The sequence below is a fragment of the Rhinolophus sinicus genome, linkage group LG10 (genome assembly GCF_036562045.2).
Source record: "Rhinolophus sinicus isolate RSC01 linkage group LG10, ASM3656204v1, whole genome shotgun sequence".
In the NCBI taxonomy this organism is placed as follows: domain Eukaryota; kingdom Metazoa; phylum Chordata; class Mammalia; order Chiroptera; family Rhinolophidae; genus Rhinolophus; species Rhinolophus sinicus.
The window spans coordinates 111,181,320-111,208,480 of record NC_133759.1 but is presented as its reverse complement, the minus strand read 5'-3'; the positions used below and the strand labels follow the sequence as shown (position 1 = coordinate 111,208,480).

The 27,161-nt window shown below is 58.3% G+C and overlaps 1 protein-coding gene across 11 annotated transcripts in view; it reads right to left on the bottom strand.

Moving 5' to 3' along the window:
• Nucleotides 1–27,161, bottom strand: part of PDGFA (platelet derived growth factor subunit A) — a 34,539-nt gene that overhangs the window by 3,583 nt on the left and 3,795 nt on the right. For 6 of the 11 annotated variants that reach the window (XM_074314074.1, XM_074314078.1, XM_074314076.1 and 3 more), the window contains 3 exons: nucleotides 23,512–23,616; nucleotides 21,219–21,406; nucleotides 14,686–14,812 (listed from right to left, as the gene is read on the bottom strand). In XM_074314074.1, coding sequence (XP_074170175.1) covers nucleotides 14,686–14,812; nucleotides 21,219–21,406; nucleotides 23,512–23,616 — 420 coding nt within the window. Of the gene's footprint in view, nucleotides 1–11,566; nucleotides 12,323–12,626; nucleotides 14,143–14,685; nucleotides 14,813–21,218; nucleotides 21,407–23,511; nucleotides 23,617–27,161 lie in introns of those variants that run through there. The other 5 variants (XM_074314079.1, XM_074314080.1, XM_019747485.2 and 2 more) reach the window with 2 other exon arrangements.

Sequence of the window (27,161 nt, the reverse complement as noted above, 5' to 3'; positions counted from 1 at the left end):
TCCCTGGCAAGTCCAGGGTGTGCAATCCCCTGAAGCAGCCTGTCCTCGGCCCAGGCTAAACCAGTCTCTGCTCAGCCCCCAGCCGCAGGCCACGTCCAGGCTGCTGAGCGAAGCCAAGATTACAGTCTCCTGCTGGAAGGAGGTCAGGCAGGCCCAGCTGGAGGACAAGAGGAGCGGGCCCGGCAGGGACCCAGGGGGTGTGGCGAGCTGGACGTGCTGGGGGGTCTTTTCCACAGCTGGCCACCTTCCATGCTCAGGCCACGCAAGGCAGCCACGGCTCCCACAGAAATGAAGCCCAGGCCAGTTTCCCTCAAAGACCATTGGAACAGGTGAGGCCACCACAGCCAGCCAGGTCCCCGGGAGCCAGGCCGAGAGCCAGGCCGAGTCTGAGAGCAGGGGAGCACCTCACACAGGCCGGCCTCCGTGGGAGCAGGAAGGCCCTGGCACTGGGGGCAGGAGGCCAGCACCCGACCTGCTAATTGACTGCTTCCAGGGCGTAAACAGCAGCCCCCCCAGGGCTCAGGAGCTCTGACGGCCTCCAGACAGGGCGTCTCCTCTGAAGAATGGCTTTGTCCAACTTGTTTTCAGTGTTTGGAAACTGAAGGTGACCTCACCTAATCTCTCCATCTTCTCACCTCACAGGCGGCTCTTTAGCAGAGCTGGATAGCAGGTGGTCTGGGTGGGGGGCAGGGGGAGGGGCAGCTGTCCTCACCCCTCCTCACCCCTCCCACCACGCCCCACCACCTGCTCAAGACTGCTTTTGTCAGCAGCAGAAGCCCTCCTAGTTGAAAGAAGGCTGCCCACAGCTGGTCCATCTTCCCGGACACGCTCCCCCTGATTTGCCCACCCTGCTCGTCTGGGGTCCAGGCACGCTGGGCGTCTTCCCTGATGCCACCAGACCAGGCTGGGTGCCCTCACCTGCCCCCACCCCAAGCCCCAGAGAAGCAGAAGACCTCAGAGTTTAAGCCCAGTCTGGCCCATGTTCACATTCTGACTCCTTCACTTGCAAGACTTGGGTCAAATTCCTTACTGAACCTGCCCTCTCGTCCCCTCCTGGACAACAGGTTGTTGGTGGCACTGATCTCATGGACGACTGTGAGAACTGACACACGAAGCCCCTGACAGGACACAGCATCAGGGTCCGAGCAGTGCTGGCCATGGGGGCCGTCTCTTCCCTCAGCCTACAATTACGTGTTCATCTGTGTGACTAATGCTGGACTTCCTCTGAGTGTTCAGTGCCAGGAAGGCAAAGATGACGCCTAGCACAGTGACAGGCCCTGCTAGGTGTTCAAATGTTTGTTGGGTGCACGGATGGGTGATGGATGGATGGATAGGTGGTGGATGGGTGGGTGGATGGGTGGGTGGGTGGGTGGGTGGATGGATGGATATGTGGAGGATGGATGGATGGATGGTGGATGGTAGAGGGATGGGGTGGTGGGTGGATAGATGGATGGTGGATGGATGAATGGATGAATGGATGGATGGATGGATGGTGGATGGATGGATGGATGGATGGATGGATGGATGGTGGATGGTGGGTGGATGGATGGATGGATGGATGGATGGGGTGGATGGATGGATGGATGGATGGATGGATGGATGGATGGTGGATGGTGGATGGATGGATGGATGGATGGATGGATGGATGGATGGATGGTGGATGGTGGATGGATGGATGGATGGATGGATGGATGGATGGTGGATGGATGGATGGATGGATGGTGGACGGTGGATGGATGGTTGGTGGATGGTGGATGAATGGTGGATGGGTGGATGGTGGATGGATGGATGGATGGATGGATGGATGGATGATGGATGGATGGATGGATGGATGGATGGATGGTGGACGGTGGATGGATGGATGGTGGATGGTAGATGGATGAATGGTGGATGGGTAGATGGTGGATGGATGGATGGATGGATGGATGGATGGATGGATGGATGGATGATGGATGGATGGATGGATGGATGGATGGATGGATGGATGGTGGATGGTGGATGGATAGATGGATGGATGGATGGATGGTGGATGGATGGATGGATGGTGGATGGTGGATGGTGGATGGATGGATGGATGGATGGATGGATGGATGGATGGTGGATGGATGGATGGATGGATGGATGGTGGATGGATGGATGGATGGATGGTGGATGGATGGATGGTAGACAGTAAATGAATTAATGGATGAGAGACTCATGGGACCAGAGAGGAGCTCCACTCTGATATCCAACTGAGGTTCCAGCAAGGGGCTCCCAGCCTGTGCCAGACAGGAGGAAGCACCTTCCCACTGACCAGTGGATTCAGGCTGACCTGGGAGCATAGCCTTGCGTAGTAGGGTTCTAGCCTTGGATTCCTCAGGGCTGCCAGAGACAAGGGCTGTGTTTCCTGGGACAACTAGAGTCCTTCCACTTCCCACTCCCAGTCCTCAGGAGAGGAAGAGGCACAAATGTTACTTGACCTGCTGCTGGGAGACTCAGACTCCAGGGGTGGGGAGAGGCCCTAGGAGGTGTTTGCTCAGGGTGGAGGGCTGAAAAGTGGGAACCGACATCAGAGCAAGGCTTCCTCCCACAAGCCACAGCCCTGGGGGGCTTGGCCCCTCCCTGCAGGTCCTCCCTCTGTCCCCTTGGCCTAATCCCCCTCCCCAGACTGCCACGGGGCGGGTTCCCACTGCAGTGGCACTACAGTATTTTGTGAAAAACCCATTTATTGTCTTCACTGCTTGGGAAGTTATAATCTCAAGGCTGCAGCTTCCTAAGGCGTTGCCATGGAGATGAATTTTCTGTCATAAATAAAAGTATTCTGGGGTCAGGAGATCTCAAGCATAACTAGGACAGATTTTGAGGGGGAAAATGCCAGAATTTTTCAAACACATGAGACGATGATCTGGGCTGCTTTTCTCTGGAGGCTGTTTTCAGGCTGCCATGAATTTGGCACAGAAGCCCAGCCAATGCGGGAAGTGGGTGTGTCCCCCCTGTCCCCCATCCCCCCGTGAGGGACTAGAATCCAGAGACCTGGTGTTTGAATCCAGGTTGCGTTGCTGAGGTGGTGTCTGGGGGAACCAAAGATGGGGTGGTTCCCAGGGGTCACTTTCCCCCTTAGGCCCCAGCTGGTTCACCCCAGAAATCCTGACACATCCCTCAGGCTGCCGCTCAGGGGCTCAGGGGCCGAGGGCTCATGGGTTCAGGTGTTTCCTGTGTGACTTCCCAGGTGCCAGCCCGTCAGCACACTGCCACCAGCCCCATGGAAGTGGCGTTAAGGATTTCCTTTGTTCAGGGTCACTGCAGGTCAATGTTTGAAGAGGTGGGGAGGCAGGAGGAAGGTATGCAGAGCTCAGGGGCCTCGGAAGCCACCCAGGCAGACAGCTCAGGCCCAGCCAAGGGCTGTTTGCCAACACCCCCCACACACACATACACACCACACACTACATAGACACACACACACCCCACACATACACACATACACCCCCACCACACACACCACACATACACACACACACACCCCCACCACACACACCACACATACACATACACACACACACACACACACACACACACACACCTCCACCACACACCACACATACACACACACATACATACACCTCCACACACACACCTACCACACACTACAGACAAACACACCACACACACACACACACACAAACACCACACACACCACCACCCCACACATACACACACACACACCCACCACACACACACACCACTCACACACTACACACACCACACACCCCACACACACACACACACACACCCCACACACCACACACACACACACACACACCCACACACACACACACCCCACACCGGTATTAGGTAAACAGTCCTCTAGTCCTCTGCCTTCCCCACCCCCCACGCCACGCGCCGCGGCGCCATCCCTTGTACAGAGGCCCATGGTCCTGGGGCTGCTGCCCCCTGAGGCTTCTGGGAGGGAGCAGCTCTCGGTGCTCAGGAAGGTGGTTTTAAAACATTGAGGGAGGAGGAAGGCCTGCTCTGGTGGGTGATGCCTTTGGAGTCTGAGTCCTGGGCTGAGGTCCCTGTACCCACTGCCCCATGTGGGAGGGTCCACCTCTCATTCAAAGGTCCAGCTAAAAAGGCCTTAAAATGCCTAATGGGAGGTCCTTAAGAAAGCCCTCCTTAACCTGCAAATACTCTGCAAAGCCAGGACATGAGCTCAGGCCCAGAGGCTGAGGCTGTGCCCTGTTCCCTCCAGCCACCCAGACATGCTTGCAGCCCGGGGCTTTTTGCCTCTTGATGAATTGTGACACTATTTATTCAAAGGTCCAAGAGGACCAAACCAACACAGAAGGTGGGCTGTGACACCGAGAGGCCAGTGTGCCAGGACCACCACACCACCACTGCTGGGACCAAACCACCACTGCCGGGACCACATCATCACTGTCTGTTGACTAGGGCTGTTCCCCATCCCTGAGGCCAAGCAGGGACCATCCCAGTGGCAATGATCCCTCAGGGCTATGCTCACATGGCATGTCACCAACGCTGGCCACCAGCCTGGGCATTTCCTTTTTCTGCAGGAGGGTTCTGTCTCCACATGCTTGTGCAGCCCACACCGCCACCCTGAGAAGGGCACTGGGGTACATATACACTGCCAGGCCTGGGCAGGGTTGCCCACTGCCGGGCGGGACAGCAGGACATAACAAGGGCCTTTAAATGTGTGCTTCCACTTCTAGAAAAACTGCACGCCCAGGATCAAAGCCAGATCCTGCAGGGAGCTGGGGACGAGGGGTCACCTGCATGGCCAGCAGATGGGGGACTCCTGGGAAGCCAGCAGGAATCATAGTTTTGAAGAATATTTAACAGTCTGGGAAGGTACATGTCTCATGAGCAGGAAAGAATCACAGATAGAAGGACATGCGAAGAATGCTCATGGGAAACTAGTTAACACTCCAGACCAATGAAAACAGGGTGCAGCCAAAACAACGCTCAGAGGGCAATTTATGACTGCAGACTCCTGTATTATAAAAAAGAAAGATTTCAAGTCAATAACTTAACCTTCCATCTTAAGGAACTGGAACAAGAAAAGCAAACTCAGCCCAAAACACACAAAGGAAGGAACTCATACAGATTAGCGGGAGACAAATAAGATAGAGTAGGAAAATAACAGAGAATATTAACAAAGCCAAAAGCTGTTTGAAAAGATCAACAACACGGATGGATCTTTAGCTACACTGATCAAGAAAAAAAAAAAAAAAAAGAAAAGAAAAGAAAATGACTAAAAGCAGGAGTGAACCAAAGGAACATTAGTACTAACCTTACAGAAATAAGGAGAATTAAACGGGAATACTCCTAACAATGGCATGCCAAGAAATTAGATAACATAGATGAAGTGGACACATTTCCAGAAACACACAAACTACTGAAACTGACTCAAAAAAGAAATGACTCCCAGCAAAATGCAGATCTATAACAACCAAAGAGATGGAATTCATAATCAATACATTTCCTACAAGGAAAAGGCCAGGACCAGATGGCTTCATTGTTGAATTCTCCCAAACATTTAACAAAAATAACATCAATGCTTCCCGAATTCTCCCAAAAAGAAGGGGAAGGAACTCGCTCTCATAGAATCGTCATTTTTATGTGCTGATACCAAAACCAAAGACATCACGAGAAAAGAAAACCGTAGACCACTATCCTTCATGTATAGACGTAAAAATCTTCAGGCCGGCCCAGTGGCTCAGGCGGTTGGAGCTCCGTGCTCCTAACTCCGAAGGCTGCCGGTTCGATTCCCACATGGCCCAGTGGGCTCTCAACCACAAGGTTGCTGGTTTAACTACCACAAGGGAGGGTGGGCTGTGTCCCCTGCAACTAGAAAATGGCAACTGGACCTGGAGCTGAGCTGCGCCCTCCACAACTAAGATTGAAAGGACAACAACTTGACTTGGAAAAAAAAGCCTTGGAAGTACACACTGTTCCCCAATAAAGTCCTGTTCCCCTTCCCCAATAAAATCTTAAAAAAAAAAAAAAAAATCTTCAACGGAATATTAGCAAACTAGATCATGGGACACCTAAACATAATGGTCATATATCCAAACCAGGTGGGATATATCCCAAGAATGCAAGGTTGGTTCAAGAGACACAAATCCATCTGTGTAATGTATACTGTGCTAATAAGGAAAAATCATCATCATCTCAGTTGATGCAGGAAAGCATCTGACAAAAATCCAACCCCCTTCATGATTTAAAAACACTGGACAAACTAGAAGGAGAAGGGAACGCCCTCATCCCAGTAAAGGGCACTGATGTGGAACCCACAGATCGCACCACGTTTAAAGGTGAAAGACGTAAAGCTTCCCCCTGCAGGTCGGGAGCAAGATGACGGCTGCCCTCCCCACTCCTAGCTGCCTGTGAAGGTGGCTCCGGCTAGGGCAAGGTAACAAGAAAAAGAACACACATCCGGATTGCAACGGAAGATGGGAGTGCCTCCTATCTGAGCATGATGTGATCTCGAATATACAAAACCCCCAGGAATCTACGCACACACATTAGGGCTAAGAGACCAGTCGGCGAGGTTGCAAGATACAAGATCACGACGTGAGAACCGACTGTACATCAACTGCTATGCACCAGCAATGAACAACCCAAAAACTGAGTCAAGAAAACAATTCCGCTTACAACAGCATCAGAACGAATACACTACGTAGGAACAAATTTAACAGAAAAGTTGTATGACTTGTACTCTGAAAATTACAAAAACATCACTGAACGAAACTGAAGACCTGAAATAAATGGAACGACATCCTGTGTTCGGTGTTGGAAGGTGTAATATGAAGGTGATGACCCCCCAAACTGGCTCACAGATTCAACACAACCCCCATCAAAATCCCAGCTGCCTTTTGTGCAGAAATTGACAAGCTGATGCTAAAATTGAAATGGAAAGACAATGAACCCCAAACGACCAAAGCCATGCTGACAGCGACGAACCAAGTTGGAGGGCTCTGTTCCCTGATGTCACACTTACTATGAGTCGCAGCACTGGGGACAGAGTGGCCGGGCACAAGGACAGCAGGCCAATGGGCGGCCCTGAGAGCCCAGAAACAGACGCACCCGGTCTGGTCAGCTGGTGACGGGCACGGGTGCCCAGACCTTCAATGGGAGACAAACAGTCGCTCAACAAATGAACACCTGCTCGTTCACATGCAAAACGACGGCGCAGCCCTGTGTCACGCCACACACAGAACTTAACTCCAAATGGATCAAAGACCCAAACAAAAGAGCCAAAACTATAAAACTTAGAGAAAAACATGGTCAGACGTGTTCATCACTGTACCACCTGAAACCGCCTTGTGCACAAAATTTGGGGCAACTCCGACCACTATGCGCTAACCCCACAGTTTAGTCACCACAGGTCAGGGGACTGAGGTCCAGAGAGGGGGGACTCCATGTGAGGTCTCCAACTGCCCTCTTCAGCACCAGGCTGATGGAGATGCCCTGGGACGCACTCTGAGACAAGAATGAATAAATGAACGAACAAATGAGCTGCTAGAGCCCTGCAGCCGGAGCCACAGCCCTCCAGACCGTCTGGGATGTGGGTCCGGCTTTCAGTCGTCTGGTGGGTGCTGTTTGGAAGACCCCGGCTCCTGGTTCCAGAGCAGGGGACAGCAAGGAGTTGGCACTGCCAGGCCATGAGAGGGCAGGACAAAGGGCCCTGGACCAGCAGAAAACAGAGAGTAACTCTGGGGTTAGGCAGAGTTCACGGGCGCCTGTGCTGCTGAGCCAGGAGACATGATGTCTTGACAAGGTACAAGAACCTCAGAGCACAGGTCCTGGCAAGTCTGCCGAAGCCTGTTTGTCTCTGGAAAGGCAGCTGCAGGAAAAAGCCTGGGAGTCCAGGGATCTCAGCCCCGCTGGTGGGAATGGGAGGTTTGTTCTCCAGGGGACACCTGCCTCTTCTCCCTGAGGGCCTGCAGAGCTGAGCTGGGACTAGGAAGGACCCTGGGGCGGCTAGCTAAGAAGCCAAGGTCCCAGGCCGTCCCCAGGCAGCCCCAACGGAGGCCTGCCCTCAAGCACCTATAGCAGCTACCCCACTTTCCCACAGAATGGCCCCGAGCTGCCACAGGATGATGCCCAGCCAGGCCCCTGCACAGCCCGAGAAACCAGCCGTGCATGTGGGGGTTGCAGCACAAAGCTGGAGGGGCTCTGAGCCCAGCCCTTGCCCAGGCCCTGCGATAGGCCCCAACACTGCACAGAGCACAGCCAGCCCTGATCCTGGAAGTGGTGATGAGGGCAGGACCAGGCGGCCTTGTCCCTGACAGAATGACGTGAGGTCTGAGAAGGTGGCCTTGAGGCCCAGAGGGCCCCAGGGAAGGGTGCCTGGGACTCAGCCCCTGCTCCGTGGCCAAGGGCTGGGCAGGGATGGGTGCAGCCCCAGCAGAGCTCTCCTGTCCAAGCCTGAAGCCTGCCGTGCCCCCTCCCGGGACTGCCCGCCTGCCTGCACACTGAGCCGACGTGGCACAGCTGGTGGCAGCGGTGGCAGCAGCGAGGCGCGTGTGGCGCATAGGGGCAGGGACAGCCCCAGGCTGCGGGACGCGTGTGCTGTGGGGGCAGTGCTCCCAGGAGTGTTGCCCACCAGCCGGCAGGTGGAGTGGACGGCAAACACCCCACATTTCTTACACATTTTGGGGGCCTCGAGGGCTTGCTTGTAAAGTCACCGTGTTATTCTACAGAAACCACACACTTCACACTCCAGGGAGTGGGGCTGCCGTGACAGGCCAGCCCCTGCGTGCTATGGCACCTGCGAGGCCAGGCAGGACCCTGGCCCCCAACCCAGGGTGGACCTGGGGGCTCCCGTCAATGCCCTCACAACCTGAGAGCGAGGCCCCAGCGCCACGAGGACCCGAGAACCTGGGCTCTGAGCTTGCTGCCAGGCCTTCCTTCAGGGGACCCCTGGTGACCCAGAGAGACAGAGCCCGCAGCCCTGCCTCCAAGGGTCTAAGCTGGTGAAGGGAAAACAGGGACCTGGGGAGACACTCAGCTGGAGGCGGCATGCGGGGCACGGTGACCCAGACATCCCGGGAGCTCAGTCCTTGGGGGGGGAGGCCACCTGCCAACCGTCCCCTTCATCTCAGCTCTTCTTGGAGCCACACAGCACAGCGGGGAGTCACTTGGGGTGGGTGGACGGCTGGGATTGAGGGGGACAGTTGGGTCTGACTTCAGCCCACGGCTCACAGTCCCTTCATCTAAGCAGCTCCATCCTCACTCCTCCATGAAGGGATGGGGTGGGGGGACCCCAAGACCTTCCAGAGGGTTTGCAGCAGACTAAGCCCCCTCATTACCTACACCATGGTGACCAGCACAGCCACCAAGTGATGATTTCCGAGCAGAGAAGTGGCCTGTCTGCCAAGGTCATGTGGTTACACTGCTGGGGGTGCCCAGGGCAGGCAAGAGCCCACAGGGCCACATGCTGACGGCCCCAGCTGTGGCTGCCAGGACACACCTGCCTCCCTCCCAGCAAGCTGTCTGCTGCCCCTCCCCCAGGGAACTGTGTTCCCCCATCACTACTCTTCTGTGCAGGGTCCCTCCAAGAGGAATAAGGACATGCAAGGACGCAGCTGTGTCTAGAATGGGGTGGGGGGACCCAAGGCCAAGCGTGGAAGGTCACACTGACATGTTCTTGGGTCCACACGCTGCTTCCTGTGCCAGACTGGAAAGCAAAAGTTAAGGGGCCTGTCACCCAGAGGTCGTCTGAGCCCGCCCTGGGCCAGCCAGCTGGAGTAGGAGACCAGGGGAGCCTGGCTAGCCACTGGGAGACAGCTGCTCTCCAGCGAGGTCCACTCACTTCACAGACCAGAGCCCAAGGCCTGGACCAAGGGGAATGCCCCATGCTACAGGAGTCCCCACCCGCCTGGAACCTAGACCTCACAACTCCTGATGGAACCCCCGATGCGAGGCGAGGACGGCTGTGACCAAGGGACCAGGCTGTGACAGATGCACAGGTGGGGGACCGCCACCCCAGAGATTGTCCTTCTGCAGTGTTGGGCCCAGAACCACAAAAACAGGGACATGCCAGCTGGGGCTCCAGGTCCCGACACCCCCGTGCCCAAGCGGCAGCCCTACCCTGCAGAGGCACACACTGAGGCCGGACAGAGGCCTCTGGCTCGGGACCCAGGGCTCACGGACACACAAGGGCAGCCCACGGTGGCGGGTGGGCAGAGCCCAGGAGCAGAGCCTGCAGCTTCTCCAAACTGGTGTCCTCACTGGGGGCAGGAGGTCAGACTGGCACCGTATGGCCCAGCTCTGCCCAGTAGCACAGGCGTAGGTAAGAGGGCGGGAGGAAGGCCGCCAGCAGGCCCGAGTCCCTCTGCCACTGCTGGCCTCTCCTCGGGTCCCCACACACCTGCACACGGGCTTCCTTCTGCGCTGCTCTGACACGTACATTGCTCACCAGATGGTTTTATGGCATCTCACAGGAACACAAACACATACATTACATGTTTGTGTCGGGCAGAGTGGCCCAAACAACACAGCCCAAGGCGCCCAGCATGAGTCCACCTGCCAAACAGGGCACTTCATTCCAGGGGGCAGGCGGGAACCAGGGGACACGGCCACTGTGCTCACCCTCACGACTTTGAGACGGCGTGCTGAGGGATGGAAACTCTGGGCTGAGGGTGCGGTGCTAAAGGCACCCCTGTAAAAGACCCTCCATAAACATCAACACCAGACGCACGCCCGCCAGCGTCCCACAGCAGCACACGTCCTTACGGCCACACGAGCCTTGTGGCTTGGTTGGGACAGCAGGCCATGGGCAACATGGGTGCCCGGGTTTACTGGCTTACGTTCAGGCAGTGAGGCCAGAGACCAGACCACTTCTGGACTGAAATCCTTCGTCCACTTGGCTGCTCAGACGGGCGCCCGGCCTCCACCTGTGCGAGGCCACATGCACTGGCAAGGTGGCTTCAGCGGTCTGTCTCCAGCAGGTTTGAGTCCCAAGGGCAGGCTGCACTCTGCAAGTCCTGGTTGTCGTGGGGCGGCCCAGGGGCCCCACCGGCCCAGAGAGCAGTCATTCCCCAGTTGTCTCGCAGGAGCCCCAGCCGCGGGGTTGTGGGCCGTGACACGAGATGGGACCAACATTCAGCGAGGCAACTAGAAAAATGTGACTATAAAATGCGTTTCGTGTATGGGTTTTGTGGGGGTTTTTTCCCTTTTGGTTCAAAAAAAACAAAAAAAACATAGCAGGCTCTCAGGTATATAAAACTAGTAATATTAGATAAAAATACAAACTTCACCTTTACAAAACAAAATTAACACACACACACATTTCTGGTAAGTACACGTGAAGCATAACACCTTACCAAAAATAAAGACTTTAGGTTCCATCCAAACCCTGCAGCAGGAACAGCATCGCTGTCCTCACGGGAAGGTGGCCTCCAACGGCTGCATGTAGCAAACGGGGGAGCCCTGGGGGCCGGGGACAGGGGACCAGGGATGGCACCTGATTGGATCACGCACAGTTCTCTCGAAATGGCTTAAACTAAAAAGTAAAATAAAATGAGGCAAGGAGAAACATGGGAAGCCAGAAACATTTAGGAAATGATGCATAGGTAGGTAGACCATGTTTATTTTAATACATCTCATTTGTTTGCATCCCGCTAGGAGAAACACCGTCCCACTGTCCTGACGGTTACAGCAGCCTGGTGTTATCGGTGTAAATGTCATCCAAGAGATAATTAAAAAAAAAAAAGCTAGGCAAAGAGTAAAAAGGAAAGCTTAATAATCACTTTATGGTGTAAAAAAAAACCCACTTAAGGCTCTCAGAAGGTTTCTGTATAGACTTAAACACTACAGCAAGGAGACGTGCTTTCTATAGTCCCGTGGTGGCATCCGTGGCACTCCTGGCCCCAGGCCCGCAGAGCTCGCCGCACTGCACAGGCTTCCAGGAAAACCAGGCTCTGTGTCCTCGGCAGCAGCACCTGTGGCCACCTGGACAGACTCCCGTGTGCTGGCGCGTGGGCCACAGCCCCCTGGGTGCCCCTCCGAACGTTCCCGCAGCTGTTCAGGTACGTTGTGGGTCAGTGTCGCCGCCAAGCTGCATGGTCTTGTTTGCTCTCTTTTTGACAAGGAAGCGCCTTATTGTTTCACCAAGTGCTACAATACTTGCTTTGATGTCACATTAAACAAACGTACACTGTCTCTTTGTTCTCCAGAGTGCGCAGGGAGACAGTTTTTCACGGAGGAGAACAAAGACCGTACGCGGGTGGTAAGCACCGCACAAGTAGGTTCAGGAATGTCACACGCCATGTACATCCGTGTCCCGGGAAAGGGCAGCTAGCTTAGCCTCACCTCACATCTGCGGGGAGAGGGAGAGACAGACACTGAGGCGGGGCCGCGAGCACACACACGTGGATGGAAGCCAGAGTGGGCCTCCAGCCGACCAAGGGCACGCACACTCACACGTATGTGCCACAGAAAGTCTTCGGCTTTAACATGTTCGTGAAATTCTTCAAACCAAATATGTCTCGTTACATCCTGATGGGAGCAGGACGGGGCTCTCAGCATTTCACAAAAGAACACGGCTCAAGAGCAGGTCCCAGTCTCCCATTGCACAGGTAAAGGACACCAGGACCCAGAAAGGTTTTTGTCTTTCTCCTCACCTTCCTATTTCTTCCAGCCTAGGGTCTGATGTGCTTTCTGGAGCTCTGGCAGCCACCTTGGACCATGAGGCAACTGTGGACACTGCCAGCCAGACAGAAGGGGTCTCTGACCGGGCAGGTCCACACTGAGCTGTGAGCCAAGAGCAGCTCGTGTCCATCGTAACACGTCACCTGTCCACTGCTCATCCTAACCCTCGTACCACCCACACGCCCGGAGCCTGAATGCCAGCAGGGCCTGGGGGAGCAGGGATGCCCGCCTGTCCCTTGGGGGTCTCTGTCATCGGCTGGACCATGGAGCCCAGAGCCCAGTGGTCTGTAGGCAGGACGTACAGACAGCACACGACCCCCGGGCTGTGCTCCTGGACTAGCAGAGGCCAAGGCCACGCAGCCACTTGGGGCTGCTCCAGGCACCCATCCCCATGGCCTCTCCTCCTCAGAGAAGCATCACGAATGCACCGGACCCGCAGGCCTGCAGAGCGCCTCACCTGGGAGCTTCCTGCTGTGACACTGCCAACCGCAGCCCAGAATCTCAGACACCTCTTAAGACTTCCTCTCGCCACTTGTTTTGGATGCCATGGGCTCTCACGCGCCCAGAGGCAGACAGGCCAACACCAGAATCAGGAAGGCTTGAGACCACCTTCTTCATGCCGACTGTGGCTGCCCAAATCTCATGCACTGGGAAGCAGCGCGCCTCACTGAAAGGCTGTACTTCCCAGGCTCCCTTGCAGCTGAGGGATGGCCAATGAGATCAAGGCCAAAGTCGCTGGGTGGGATTTCTCTAAGGGCTCGTTTTACCCTTCTCCCCACTTTACTTGCTTTAAGCCTGGAGTGTGGATGTGATTTCTGGGCTTCAGCAGCCATTATGGGCCATGAGGCACCTCTGAGGATGGGTGGCACCAGTCCCGGGTAGATGAGGGTCACCGATGATACCTCAAGACTGCCATACCTGCTCTGGTCTCACTGTCTTTCTGTGAGTCGTGAATGTCTACCTTATCTCAACCTTTGTTGCTGCTACATTACCAGCAGCCAAACACAATTTCCAGCATCGTGGTCAACTACCCTACATGTTAATAAAGCATTTCCAGACAGGACCTGCTCACCTCCAACAACCCTTACCTGCAATCTCTGTAAGTCTGTTTTTCCGTCTGTCAAGTGGGGTGGGTAACATGCCCGAGCTGCCCCACTGCTGCTCGGGAAACCCCAACCCCTCCACTCACGTGACGTTTTGCCCCCCAATCAACGAAGACCAAAGCCAGAGCAGGGGCTCAGGGCTTCCCGTGCGGCAGGAGGGGAGGGGTCGAGGACAGGAGCAGGAGGCCCACAGCCCAGCCAGACCCCAGAAGCTGCAATCAGGCCAATCAGAGGGTGTCCTTGGGGTGATTTGTCCTGATCAGCAGTGCACCTCCCACCGCGGTCATGGCACATCCAGCTGACAAGACAGCTCCTACCTGGTTGGCTCGTTAGGTGGGTTTTAACCTTTTTCTTTTCCGCTTTTTACCTGACTCCCTACGCCTTCCTGTTAACAGAAGGGCACGGCGGGTGAGCAGGCCTAAAGGAGGACTCAGGTGGAAACTGAAACAATAAACACCTGAGCTGTTTGTCTTTCTGGAAAAAAAACTCCATTAGCGCTTGCACAGACACACTTCCTGGTCCCTCGAGCCAGGCCTGACCCGGGCTGCTTCTGGGCAAAGTCTGCTGGCGGGGGAGGCTGAGACCCCCACCGGTAACGTGGTGGCCCAGGTCCAGTCCCTGCCTTCCCACCGGGGTGGGAACCCTCCTCAAACACGCCTGGCCTAATTACCACAAAGAACCGCCGGCCAGGGTGGGAGACTTGCACGCACACCCACCCCTCACTCAGGCTTGGACCTGTCCTGCCAGAGCCACACAGCTTGTCCCACCTCCCCACCGGTGCCGGGGCGGCAGTTTGCTTCCCCAGGGCGCTGACTGGCCTCTCTGCAGCCGCAGGTGCCACGACCCCCGAGCCCCACTTCCTGGCAGCAGCCGCGGGAGCTGGGCTCTGAGGGCGGCTGTGAACACCCCGCGGGAGCTGGCCACTCACCGGTCTCCTCCTCTCGGTACTCCGGGTTCGGGTTGGCGGTCGTGCACGTGCACTCCAGGTGCTCCTCCAGCCTCACTTGCACTTCTTTTAACTTTGGCTTCTTCCTGACGTACTCCACCTTGGCCACCTGCCGAGACAGCAGGCCCAGCTGTGAGCACTCAGGAGGGCGGGCGGGCGGCCTGGCCTCGGGCCTCCTCCCTCCGCCCGGTGGGAAGGCAGGAGCCAGGTGAGACTCAGGTGAGACTTGGTGCAGCACAGCATTTGTGGTTGGTCTCATTTTAACTGAAAGTAAACCCAACATGCGTGCCCGGAGGCGTGCAGGATATACCTGGAACTGGGGGCCCTGGAGGCGGGGAGGCATTTGCTTCCGTTTTAAGGATTTCTGGGGCAACAGGAAGTTTTTGCATGGCATTAAGTTATTAAAGGGGAAACGCCGTGGCTGAGGTACACGGCACTGCTGCCTCTGGCTGGTGGCCAGGCATCGCCCTGCCTCCTGCCCGAAGCCCACGGAGGAAGCAGTGTGGCCCCCAGGGTCCACAAGGAGACTGTGTGTGTCCGGATGTGAGAGGCTCCAGCCCAGGACCCTACAGGATCCAGGTACCACACCGCCGGCCCCACGAGGACCCCTCCCCTCCCCCAGGGCCAGTGGGCCAGGCCCATGGCACCAACAGCCTCAGTCCAAGGCAGGCCTGAGGACTTCTCGTGCCCCCAGGCCACGGGTCTCTGTGGACTTGGAGGAAGCTGGCCTTCTCAGAAATGTGGGCAGAGGCCCTGGGGCCCTCCCCAGAGGAGGTGGGGGGAACCCAAACGGAGCTGCTGCCTCCTCTTCAGTTTGGGAGAAGCCAACAACTGCCCTAATTCAAGGGCCTCGCCAGCTGGAAATTCTCGGCACAGGATCACATGCGGGCCTGCCTCCACCCCGAACCCCAGGCGCTGCAGGGGGACTGGCCCAGAGTCCAGCTGGAAAGGCCCCAGGCACAGCTGGGGGGGAGGGGGCGAGAAATCAAATCCCCAGGGGCCCCAGGGAACTGGCTTGTCTGCTGGGAACGCAGCTCCACCCCCCACACAGGCACACACACGCCCGTCATGGGACCTCAAGCACATGCACGCACGCACACACACACAGTGCACCAGCATACACCTGGCTCCACACTTAACACACAGCAACAGTGAGCACTGCAGAGGCAGCCATGCCCCCTCCATCCCTCCCAGTTTGTGGAGCAGGAAAACACTAAAGCAACACTCCCTGCCTCCCTGCAGCCCCAGTGGGATCCCCACTCCCACAGGCCCACAGCCTGTGCTCTGGTCTCCGGTCTTTCTGCTGGCCCCACACCCCCACGCAGCGTGGCAGGCACTGCATCTGTGCCAACACTTGGGGCCGGGGCCCAGCCCTCAGGCATACCTAGCCCACCCCTCGCCATTTGCCTGGGAAACAGGTGGAAAGGGAACAGAGCCCATAGGTTACACCCTGAGCATGTGACCTGCAGGGCCCATCCAGAGCTGACAAGGGGCGAAGGGGACCCAGGCCCAGAGCAGAAGCCCCCAGGTTGTGAGAGTCCGGATGGGGAGGAGCGGGGAGGGACCCTCCTCCAGGCTCCTCTGCAGCGGAGGAGGACCCTGGGCAGTGGGGTTGGCCCTGTACCCTGGCAATGGGGCTCCCATCACACAGGTCAGCAGGCCAAGGCTTGTCCAGACCCAGCCGTGACTGACCCACAGAGTGGCATCTGAAATGGTATACATTGCATGGCCTCAGGTGTGAATACCAGGTATGGGGAGGTGGAGGGGGGTCAGGAGCCAGGCCAGGTTTGGGATCAGGCCAGGGAGGTTCCCTAAGTCAAGGTTGGAGAAAAGGTGGCCTCCAGCAGGAGCAGCCACAGGCTGGCCCGCTCCCGAGAGGCCTGGGATGTGGCTACCCCTCCACCTGCCCCTTCCCCAGGGCCCTGGAGCCAGAGAGGAGACTATGGACTGTGGGGCAGAGCCTCTGCCTTCCCGTCTGCTAAATGGGACCATGGGTCACAGGGTCATGGTAAGAAACAAGGTGACGTGTACAAAAGCAGCTGGATCCTGATGGGGCTGCACCGCTTCTGGAGCGAGTGCCCCTGGTGTTGGCACTTCCACACAGCACCCCAGCTTACCACAATCAGCCCTCAGCACCCCCAAGTCTGAAGCAGCCAGCCTGCTGGCCCGAGAGTGAAGTGGGGTCAAGTGATCCCCATGAGGGTACTGGGTGGGCTGGGCCTCAGCAGGCCTCCTGCCACCCTCCTCTGTTAGGAGGTCTAGGTCTGCCTGGGTGGCAACCAGGGGCCCCATGCAGGTAGGTCAGAGGTCTGAGTGCCATGTACCCCCCACAGCCACCGTCCTATCACCCCGGCCTGCTGGGGACACGAGAGGGCCTGCTCTGTTTGGTCAGCAAGCATCATACCAAGTTTCCTCTGTGGGGCCGAGACCCCCCAGACTCCTGGGCAGAGGCGGGTAGAGGGGGGCAGGCTTGTTCACCCAGGACAGCCTGGACACCATGGAGAAGGTGACACCCCAGAAACTCCACCCCACCCCAATCCCTTGGCGAAGCACGCAGTACTGGCTGCCTCAGCCTGGGAACCCACTTTCTCCTCAGACGGGCCGTTTTTATCTAAGAAAACAAACAGCGATTTACGATGGCACCTGTTTCGGGGCATTCAAGGGCTTTGCAAGGATTGCGGATGTCCCGCCACCTGTCTGGCCCGGAAACGGCTACATTTTCCCCAAGAACATGCTGTGAATATTAAGTTCTCAGAAGCGTCCTCCACACTAGCCAGGTCCACAGAATGGATCCCCTGTTCCCACACTGGAGCCAAGCAGGCTCCCCATGTCCCTCCCTCCTCTCCCCGTGTGCACCTCGGTGTCTGGGCTACACCTTACAAAGCAGAGTCCAACTCCTCAGTACAGAGGGTGCCTGCCCTCAACCCACCTGTGTACCATAGGCCAGGCCACCCAAACATACCCCCCAAGAAGGGACGCCCAGCACAGAAGGCAAGTTTCTGCCACTCACCAGCATCCCAGGCTGGGCCGCCATAACCACAACACAGGATGCCACCCAGGAGGGCTGGGGACAGCCACACCTGCCGAGGACGCCCCAGGTGCTGGGGCCAGGGTCAGGCAGAGCGTCATCACCAAGAGAAACAGCAGCATTAACAGCCCCTGTGCCAGTCGCTGTAACGCTCCCAGCAGCCCTGCGAGGGCACAGTTACATCAGCTTGACAGATAAGGAAACTGAGGCAGCAGACAAGCCTTCTTTGTTCGCTGGAGGCCGGGACCTGGGAACAGCAGAGGCCCTGAGCTCGTCCGAGGAACTGTCTCGTCAGGCGTGAGGGCTCCAGCCTGCTGGCACTCCAGACACAGCATCCCCATGTTCCCCTTCCCGGTCCTATGTCCACCTAGAACTCAGCCGACCCCAGGGCCATTTGGGCAGACCTCACCTGGTTTAATGGCCGGAGTGGAGGCAGCCCTTCTCCTCCCACCTGGCCAGAGGCCAACGCAGCCCGGGGAACAAGGACCCCAGGCTCCAGGGCCTGAAGGCTGATGATCAGTGCCCCTCGGGCCATGTCCAGCTCCCCAAGGCCAAAGGTATTGGGCTCTCTGACCGCTACGGCTCTCCCCAGGCAGCCCTGCACCGCGGGGCAGGGGCTCAGAGGCCCTACCCGAGACCTAAGCCCCCAGGCCACCGCGTTCTCCCCCAGGCCCATAAATTGGACCCCACACAGCAACAGCTGGACCCTGCCCCAGTGTGCCCCTCCCAGCTCCATTTCCAGGGCGCAGAGCCTGTCCTGGGCACCCAGGTGGACACGCCCAGCCTGTCTTCCAGAAGTCTAGCCAAACAGGGCCATGTCCATTGCCCGCACACAGCCGCAGAGCTGGGTCCTGGCTCCTGGCTGACCAAGGTCATTTACTGATGAACTTGGGTTGGTGCGCACAGTCTGCCCTGGAACAAAACGTGAGCCCACCTGCAATGTCCTGAGATCCCCACACAGGAGACAGCTGCTCAGAGCTGCTCCTACACCCTGACCCCACTGAGGCCCATGCACCCCAGCGCATCCACACCCAGCCTGGGGGCGTGTGCACACCCAGCCTTCAGCTAGCACAACTGGACAGTCACTGGCTGGGCCTCAGGATGACCGTGCCCAGCCTGTGACCTGCACGCATAAAAGCCCTTGGACTGTGGATCAAAAGGCCATAAACCCCGGAAAACCTGGGAAGTGCCATTGCAGGACGGGCGGGGGAGCCACAGCACCTCCCACAGGCCCACTCTGGGGTTCCGAGGGCTGCGCTGCCTCCACCCCAAATGGAGCGGGAACGGCATCCACAATGGGCCTCCTGTTCCCACTGACCTTTTGTCCCCTCTCTGCCAGAACCCCCGCTGTCTGGGGCCGGATGTTTTCCTGCCAACCCTCTGACGGGTGGGCAGGGAGGGAGAAGGGGCCCGGGTCTGGGCAGGGTGGGGTGTGGGCGTGGAACCAGGCCGCCTGGGCTCCAGATGCATGACTGAACCCTCCCTCTCAGGCTGACCACCACCCCGTCTGGGCAGATGGATGAAGGCTGGGCAGGCCCTGGTACAGAGCACCCCTCCCAGACAGGCCGGCCTCAGACACCACCGTGCTGCTGGGACCCCTACTGGAGTCTCTGGACCCCCACCTACCTACTCAGGTGGGCCAGCAGAGAGGCAGACACTCCCTGGTCCTCACACTATGGGGAGCAAGAGTGGGGTCAGGGGGAGGCCCTGGAGGCCGGAGAGCCCTTCACTGCAGCACCCCTGCACCTCCAAGCCCCGTCTCAGACACCCTGGTGCCCGTATCTGGGTCCATCTCATCTAAAGCACCCACTGCCTATGCCCGAGAAAAAGACCCCAGGTACCCGGATTCTTGGGGCTCATAACACCCCCCAACATACCACAAGTGAGGACATTGAAACCCCACAGGGCAGAGGCTGGCCGGGGTCACAGAGTGGAGACCCGGTGGGCAGGGCCGGTACGGGGTGCACAGGGCTTGTTCCTCGAGCCTCCGTTTCCTCCTTTAACAAAGGGGTGGCAATGGGGGCCCTGGGGTGCAGAGCTGGCTTCAGCACCAGGAGGGGCCCTACTGCTGCAAGTCTGGAGGCCTGACTCAGGTTCCCACCTGGGACACCTTGGCATCCAGGGGAGTGTCAGCCGGCCCGGCAGCCCACGGGCAGTGAGCCATGCAGCGTGCTCGCTCAGCACGGAAGACCTGCAGACACCACGTCGAGGTCAAGTCCCACTTATGGGTCTAAAGGACCTTTGCGTATGACACGTGGCCGGGCCTGCTATGTGGTCTGTCACTAAGAAAGCTTTCTCCCCTGAGCTTTCATGGGGACCACAGACCAACATCGAGGGGCCTAGACTGGCAGCAGCCTGGAGAATTTGAAATAATTTCTAGTCAAGAATAAGTTCTATTGCACCCCCAGATCTGACATCCCCACTCGAGGACAACGGGCCCACCCTGTGCAGAAGACACCCTGCTGCCCAGGTCCTCGCAGGGTCCTAACGCACCCAGAGCCAGTCTCCAGGTGTCAGCCTGACGTTACAGGAGCCAAGAGACACCCTAGAACCACCCTCCAACCCTATCCTTTAGAAAAGGGCCACACAGGGACTGATGCCGAGACGTACAGCACGCCCTGCTCTCTCGGGGGCTCACAGCCCAGACACACAGGGCCATGCCTCAGACCGCCTCACAGGTGGCGCAGGTAAGCCCAGGCCAGGAGGCGCAGGCCAGCAGGTCACAAGCCAAACCCCAATTTGGCTGCCCAGAGCGACCTAAGGCAGAATGTCCCCAAGGACTCAGGAGAGGAGCACAAGGAGCCCCCAGAGTGGGAGGGTGACCTTCCTGCATCCCCCCAGGGCTGCCCTTGGAGGTCATCGTGGCCCGCCCCTGCTTGAGGGAGGGCCGTGCCAGATGACCAGCTGTGTGCAGGCTCCCAAGTGACTACAGGTGGATGGCGAAGACAGTCAGCCGAAGCCACCGGGTCCTGTCTAAAATGAGGGGAGGGGCTTGGCCTCGGATCCCGGCACCCCAGAAAACCCATCCAGACAAGCACTCCCAGTGGAACAGGGTACGCGCCCCGATTTACAGATAAGGCACGGCAGCGTGGCCACAGCTCCACACCAGCACCCCCTTCCTTGTCGCCCATGTCCTGGGGAGAAGTGTGGGGTAGGGCAGGCTCCGAGGGGGCCCCGGGCCCCTGCCATGCACCACGGCCCCTGCCAACGTGCCTGCGCGAGCTCTGCAGGGCCCCCACCTAAGTGGCTGCACCTTGTGGAGCCTTTAGCAAGGCCAGTCAGCTCCAGACCACTGTATCCTATGTTTCTTTCTTCAGGGTCCCTTCCAAATTGTCATTTCCTGGGCGGCTCTATGTGGTGGGGGGGACACCAGGCTGCGTCCCAGCTCTCCCCACACCGGCCCACACCGCATGTCCCTTCTCCCGGGCCTCGGGCTGCTGGCCATCACGCGGGCCAGCGTGGCTCCCTTGGGGGTGGCAGGGCTCACCTTCACACTCCGGTGGTGCACGCGAGAGGGCTGGCACTTGACGCTGCTTGTGTTACAGCAGCCAGTGCAGCGTTTGACCTCCACACACGGAGGCCAGATCAGAAAGTTGGCAGACGTGGGGTCCACCTGGCTCCGAGGTATCTCGTAAATGACCGTCCTGGTCTTGCAGACGGCGGGGACAGCTTCCTCTGCAGAGGAAGAGCCGCAGTGAGTCCAGAGGTCTCTGTCCCATGCACTGCGCCCACCCACCCCCTCTGTACCCTCCCAGGCCTGCAGCAGCTGAGGGGCCACCCAGCTGCTGCCTCCTCCAACGTGACGTGTGTCACGCAGCCCCAGGGCCCCCCTCCCCCAGAGCGCAGCTGAGCTGACCCAAGGATGGGCAGGAGCATGAGGGCCTGGTGGGGTGACCCCAGAGGAAGGACACAGCTCGCAAAGGGGACAACGTGACACTAGGGCCGAGACAGCAGGGAGGCCCACTGTGCCCATGGGGGTGAGGAATGTGTGGCTGGGGACAGGATGGAAACTGAGGCTGACAGGCGGTGGGGCTGCTGGAGCCCAGTGTCCCCCTGCCCACGATCAACACTCGGGGAGCTGCTGGGCTGGGGTGACGGGGAGGAGCAGGGAAGCCAAGACTGTGAGGCCCTGAGAGAGCTGACTGGAGACACCAGGACACAGCCTGGCGTATTGGTTCACACCCCAGGCTGCTCTGGGCCATCCCGGGGGCCTCGAGGGCAGCTTGGCTGTGGCTGTGGCGTGAGATGGAGCAGCCACAGGAGGTCTGGGGGGAGGGTGTCAAAGGCCTGCACAGTAGGCAGGGGACAAGGTACATGGGACACAGCACGCCCAGACTCCACAGCCCCCGGCCAGAGACCTGCTCACGGAGGGTCACCCGAGGCCATCCACCAGCCACGAGGCCCCTCCAGGGGGGACTGGCTCCCTTTTCTGCTCCGTACTCCTTACCACAGGTTGACCAGTCCAGCCAGGGCCCTGAACGCCTTATGGACACCAGGCTGTGACTGACAGACGAGAAACCCACCCCAGGACCGGGGCGCACGCACAACACACTGCCTTCCTGGGCCACGACGAGGCCCAGCTAGGTATTGTGCGATGGTCGCCTGGCGTCATCCAGACATGGGGACTGGCCACCAGGGGCGCCGCTGCCTAGTCACCTGCCCAGGGAGCACGACCGGCAGGATGAGGGGCCAGGGAGGCTCAGGGACCACCCACTGAAGCCGCTGCCCCCAGCAACACGGTGGGGGCCCCCAAACCCCAGAGCGGGAGCTAGAGGACTCAACAGCCAGCCACTCACACAACGGGCCTCCCACAAGCGCAGTAGCCAGCTCAGAGCAGGCCCGTGCCCCTTGCAGACAGGAAGATGGTCCGAAATGTAGTCGGGGGGGCCAAGTGTCCAGGAGGGGCGTCAGCTCTCACTGTCCCCTCCTCGCTGGGCCCCGAGAACAAGCCACCAGACAAGGAAGTCTGGGTGCCAGCAGTCTGGCCACCCCAGTGGGGGAGGGGGCTGCCTCACAGCACACAGCCTGGCGCCCGCCAGGTGAGAGGGGCCCAGGGAACCTGGCCAGGTGGGCTACAGTCACAGCAGTAAGTGTCATTTGGGGAGGGCCCGCCTGCCTTAACTGAACCATTCACCCACTCTCGTGCTCAAAGGTGGAAACTATAAACCCGTCTACTTGGAGGAAACCGACGTTTGCATGGGAGTCATCTGCCCAAGGTCACACAGTGAGTGGAACAGCCGGGGTTCACACGTAGCAGCCTCAGTAAGCAGGCGGGACCCCCAAGTGGCACAGGGTTGAACAGGCCACACTCCCAGCTGCATCCCGGGGGCAACAAAGAACAGCAGGCCATGACTTCCGCTCAGAGCCCCACCCACTAGCAGACATGGGGTGCTTTGCGTCAGGGGACAAGAACCAAGCATCCCCGAAACCCATGCCCAGGTGGGGCCCCAGGAGCCAAGCACAAGTGGGGTGGGGCACAGGAAGGGGGTGTCCATGAGCATCCCGCCAGGCTCCATGGCAGCTTGCAGCCAGGAACACCCAGCACTCCACATGGCGGGACCGCCAATGAAACGAGGCCTCCTCGAGAGCAGGCCCCAACAAGACCGGCACTTAAGGAATTTATGACGGCCTCCTCTCCAGGGGCTGTCAGCCGGGCCAGGCCACAGCACGAGACACACTGCAAGACCGAGGGGCCCCAGGCAGGCTGGGCCTCTGCTTTACACGAGGGAGGGCGGGCTCCCCTGAGTCCCCCCCAGCCCCTCAATGGTCCTGGGACTCACCGATGCTTCTTTTCCTCCGAATGGGCACAGGTGGCTTCTGAGGTGTGCGCTTGGTGGCACGGCCGCTATGGGCTCTCAGGCTGCTTTCCAGAGCATCCTCGGCCCCTACAGGAAGAAAGAGGGAAATGACCAGCTGGCCCCTGGGGGCCCGTCCACAGCTCTTCCTGCAGCTCAGCCCACCCCCATCCTCAAGATGGAAGGGGTCCTCTGGGAGCCCCTCCACCCCGACATGGGGAGTTTCCAGGTGTGCAGCTGCCAAAAATATCCTACCACCCTCTCCAAAGCATCCACAGAAATGTGTTGCCCGCACCACACCTCCAGTGGACCTGCGGGGGAGGGGCTGCAGGTGTTCTCCCAGGTGAGGAAGCCCAAGGCCAGCCCTGCCCCTCCCCCCCCATGTCCATAAGACCCAGGCGGACAGACCCACTGCTCCCAGCCGGGCACTGTGGACAGCAGGCTGACCTGAAGGACCAACAGAAGCGGTGGCGACAGACGTTGCCAGTGAGTGTGCACCTCCCCCCCATCCCCCTAACCTGCCCTTGATGGTACAGCTAGCTTTTGAGAGTTCGGAAGGAAGGCCGGCCCGGCTGGCTGACAGCCAAACCCCACTTGTTCCCAGTCATCTCATGCTGAGGGTGAGGCCACGAGAAACGCTGGAGGGGGGAGCAGGAGTGGCTGCAGGGCCTGGACATGAGTCCTGGTGACTGACAGGGCAGACAGCCTGCACAGGAGTGCCTGACGCCTGGGAGCCACGGCCACTACCGCAGAGGCAAGCTGTCGGGAGGGGCTCTCAGCCACAGAGCAGTGGGCCCCAGAGCTAAGATCAGACTGGACCCTAGTCCCCCAGGACTCGGACAGGCTAGGGGAGGCCCAGTCTCTCAGAGCAATGGAAAAGGGGGATGGGAGGGACAGAGTTCTGCTCCTGCCATTTGGCCAAACCTGGCCCATTGACACTGCCTGCACCTGGGTCAAGTGGGTCCCCAGACTTGCCACCTTTGCCCCCAGGTCCAGCTGGGAAGGTCTGTTCCCATTTCTCCCCTCCACCCCTGCCTCCCCAATAGAGGACTGGGAAAGCAGGTCCTGAGAAAGCTGTTCCAGTGGCCAGCAGCTCCAGCAGCTGTGCCAAGGTCGTTTCTGCCGGCTCCCTCCGACCCTGGTGGTGACCTGGCCACCAGCCCAGCCCCGACGCTTCCTCCCCGGTGCGGGGCCAGCGAGGCCTCCATGATAGCCCACGAACCAGCACTGGATGAGGATGAGGGAACGCAATGCACAAGGTGCAGATGGCAGAAGACGCACTCTCGAGAACCCAGAGCAGAACCCAACTTTTCACTGAAAATGACTCAATGTTCACTGCCACTATTTTTTCTGAGACCCAAAATAAGATCAGAACAGAACTACTCACACAGTAAGAATTTCCCATCAACCAACTGTTACAAGAAGCATTTTTTTTCCTGAAAAAGTGACATTTATGAGTCATGTCCTGGTGGCGGCCATCTTGTATTGGCTTCTAAGAAAACTTAAGAACGCGAGCGCTCTGCAGCACATCACAGACCAGGCGCTGCCACCTGTGCACATCTGAGGACACTGAGGCCCAAGAGATGGGCCGGCATGCAGGGACAAAGGGCCCTGTCCAGGGCCAGGTGGGCTCTCCCACCCCAGGCCTAATAAACAACGAAGGAAATGCCCCAGTTCATCAATTGGTTTTGAAGACAAGAGACAGAAACAAAACAGCTGCTAGTCAAACAAGCCCACCCTCTGATGCCCCCTATCACGATGAGGGTCAGCAAACGCAGCCCAGACCGCGCCAGGGGGACGCCTTCTGATTCATGTTGCCGGAGAAGTAGCCCAGCAGCGACTTCCACGAGAAGGTCCCTGGGAATCACACCCTCCAACCACTCTGAGGACAGTTAGTCAAGCGGTTTCCCTCTGGTCTTTGATGCACAGATGTCCACATGACAACTTGGCGGGAGTACTGCTCCAGCCATCCGTCCTGGTGAAGCGTTAATGGCCCAAGATGGGATATTTATGTATCGGTTACTCAATGACCCGGGCGTTCAGCCAGACTGCTCGGAGAACAAAGCTCCCGCTGCCACTCTGCTGAGGGGTTTGTTCTCATCACACTGGACAAACAGGCCCCAAACTCCATGCTACTGGTCATTAAAAGACCACATGCTGGTCTCTCCACCCAAAAGCAGCAGGTGGAAAACCATCTAGGGCTTCACTCCTTATACTCAGAACTCAGGACACTCCAGAGCAGGAATCCTACCCCCTGGGCCTCCAGCCACACCCACCTGGAGCCCAAGCTCAGTTTCCCACCTGTGAAATGGGAATGCAGTCCGCCCACAGGGAGGAATCAGGACCCCAGTGCCCCATCACAAAGCCCCGCCCACACAAGTGAGGAGTCGCTGTTTGAAAAAGCCTCTTCTCAAGCGGCCTGGGCGCAAGCCTTACACTCAGGTCAATCTGGCAGGGACACCCCTAGAGTTATAGAGGGAGATTTTCCAGCTGGGGACCCAGCCCCTTCCTCCCTGGTCCCAGAAGGACCTCTGCTGGACCTAGTGTGGCGTCCAGGGCCGGCGGGGGTGGGGTGGGGGGCGAGGCAGCTCAGTCATCCACAGCTGCTTACAACCCAGCAGCCCACTGTTTCAACTCCACTTCTGGTGGGACAGGAGTTGGGTGGGTAGACGCCCCCTCCCCCCAGACAAGCTCTAGAAGCAACAGGTGCAACTCCTGTGCTCAGGCCAGAGACCATGGTCTCTTCTGGTTCTCAGCTTCCACTTCTGTGGAAGGGGGGCAGGACCAGGACAAAGGAGACCCACTTTTGCTTTTGTGTCACAAATGTCCCCCTAGGGGCAAAGATAGTGAGCAAGGACTGTCCTTCAGGCCCTCTTGGTTCTCACCCACAGTTTCCCAGGCACCAGAGCCCAAAAAGTCTGACAGGCTGGGGTGGGCATCCCCGCAGGTGAGCCACTCTACCCACTCCCTGGGGCAGGAAGAAGATGGGGTCCTGGGGCTTTTTATAAAGGGGCAACTTGAAACAAGCTAAGAACTGGATGGTGCATCGTGGCTTTTTCAGTTTGGACACACACCCCCTCCCCAAGAGGCTCTGGGCCCTCAAGCTCCCAAGTCAGGAGGCAGTCTCCCCACCACTTTCCCAAACCCACAGGGACCAGCAGAATGCGGGAGTGCTTCCCTCAGCTCACCAAAAACAAGCCCTTCCGCGGCTACACATCAAGGGGCAGCAGTTCCAAGCCCCCATCCTGCCAACTCTGATCTCGAAGTGAAATGCTACCCTTTCTTGATAAAGATCAGCCAAAGGATTTCCTGGGTCAAGAAACTACAGAAACCGCCCGCCTGCCCCACTGGAAGGTGGTTTTGGCATGCACTGCGAACGGTCCGGGCCTCGCCAGCATCATAATTAGGGACAAATTTCCAAATGGCCCAGCTAGTGATTTCCCCTAGTTCCCCTACCCAAACCCCTTTTCACAGCAGTTTGCAGGAGAGGGATCTTCGTCCCACCCGACCTTCCATCCACTACCTTCCCTGCTGCCTTTGACAAGTTCATTTGCGGCCTCTTAGTAGAGTGTTTCCCTACTTAACACACTGAAGTTCCAACGCTAGGAATACGTGGGCCAGAGCCCTTGTCCGCC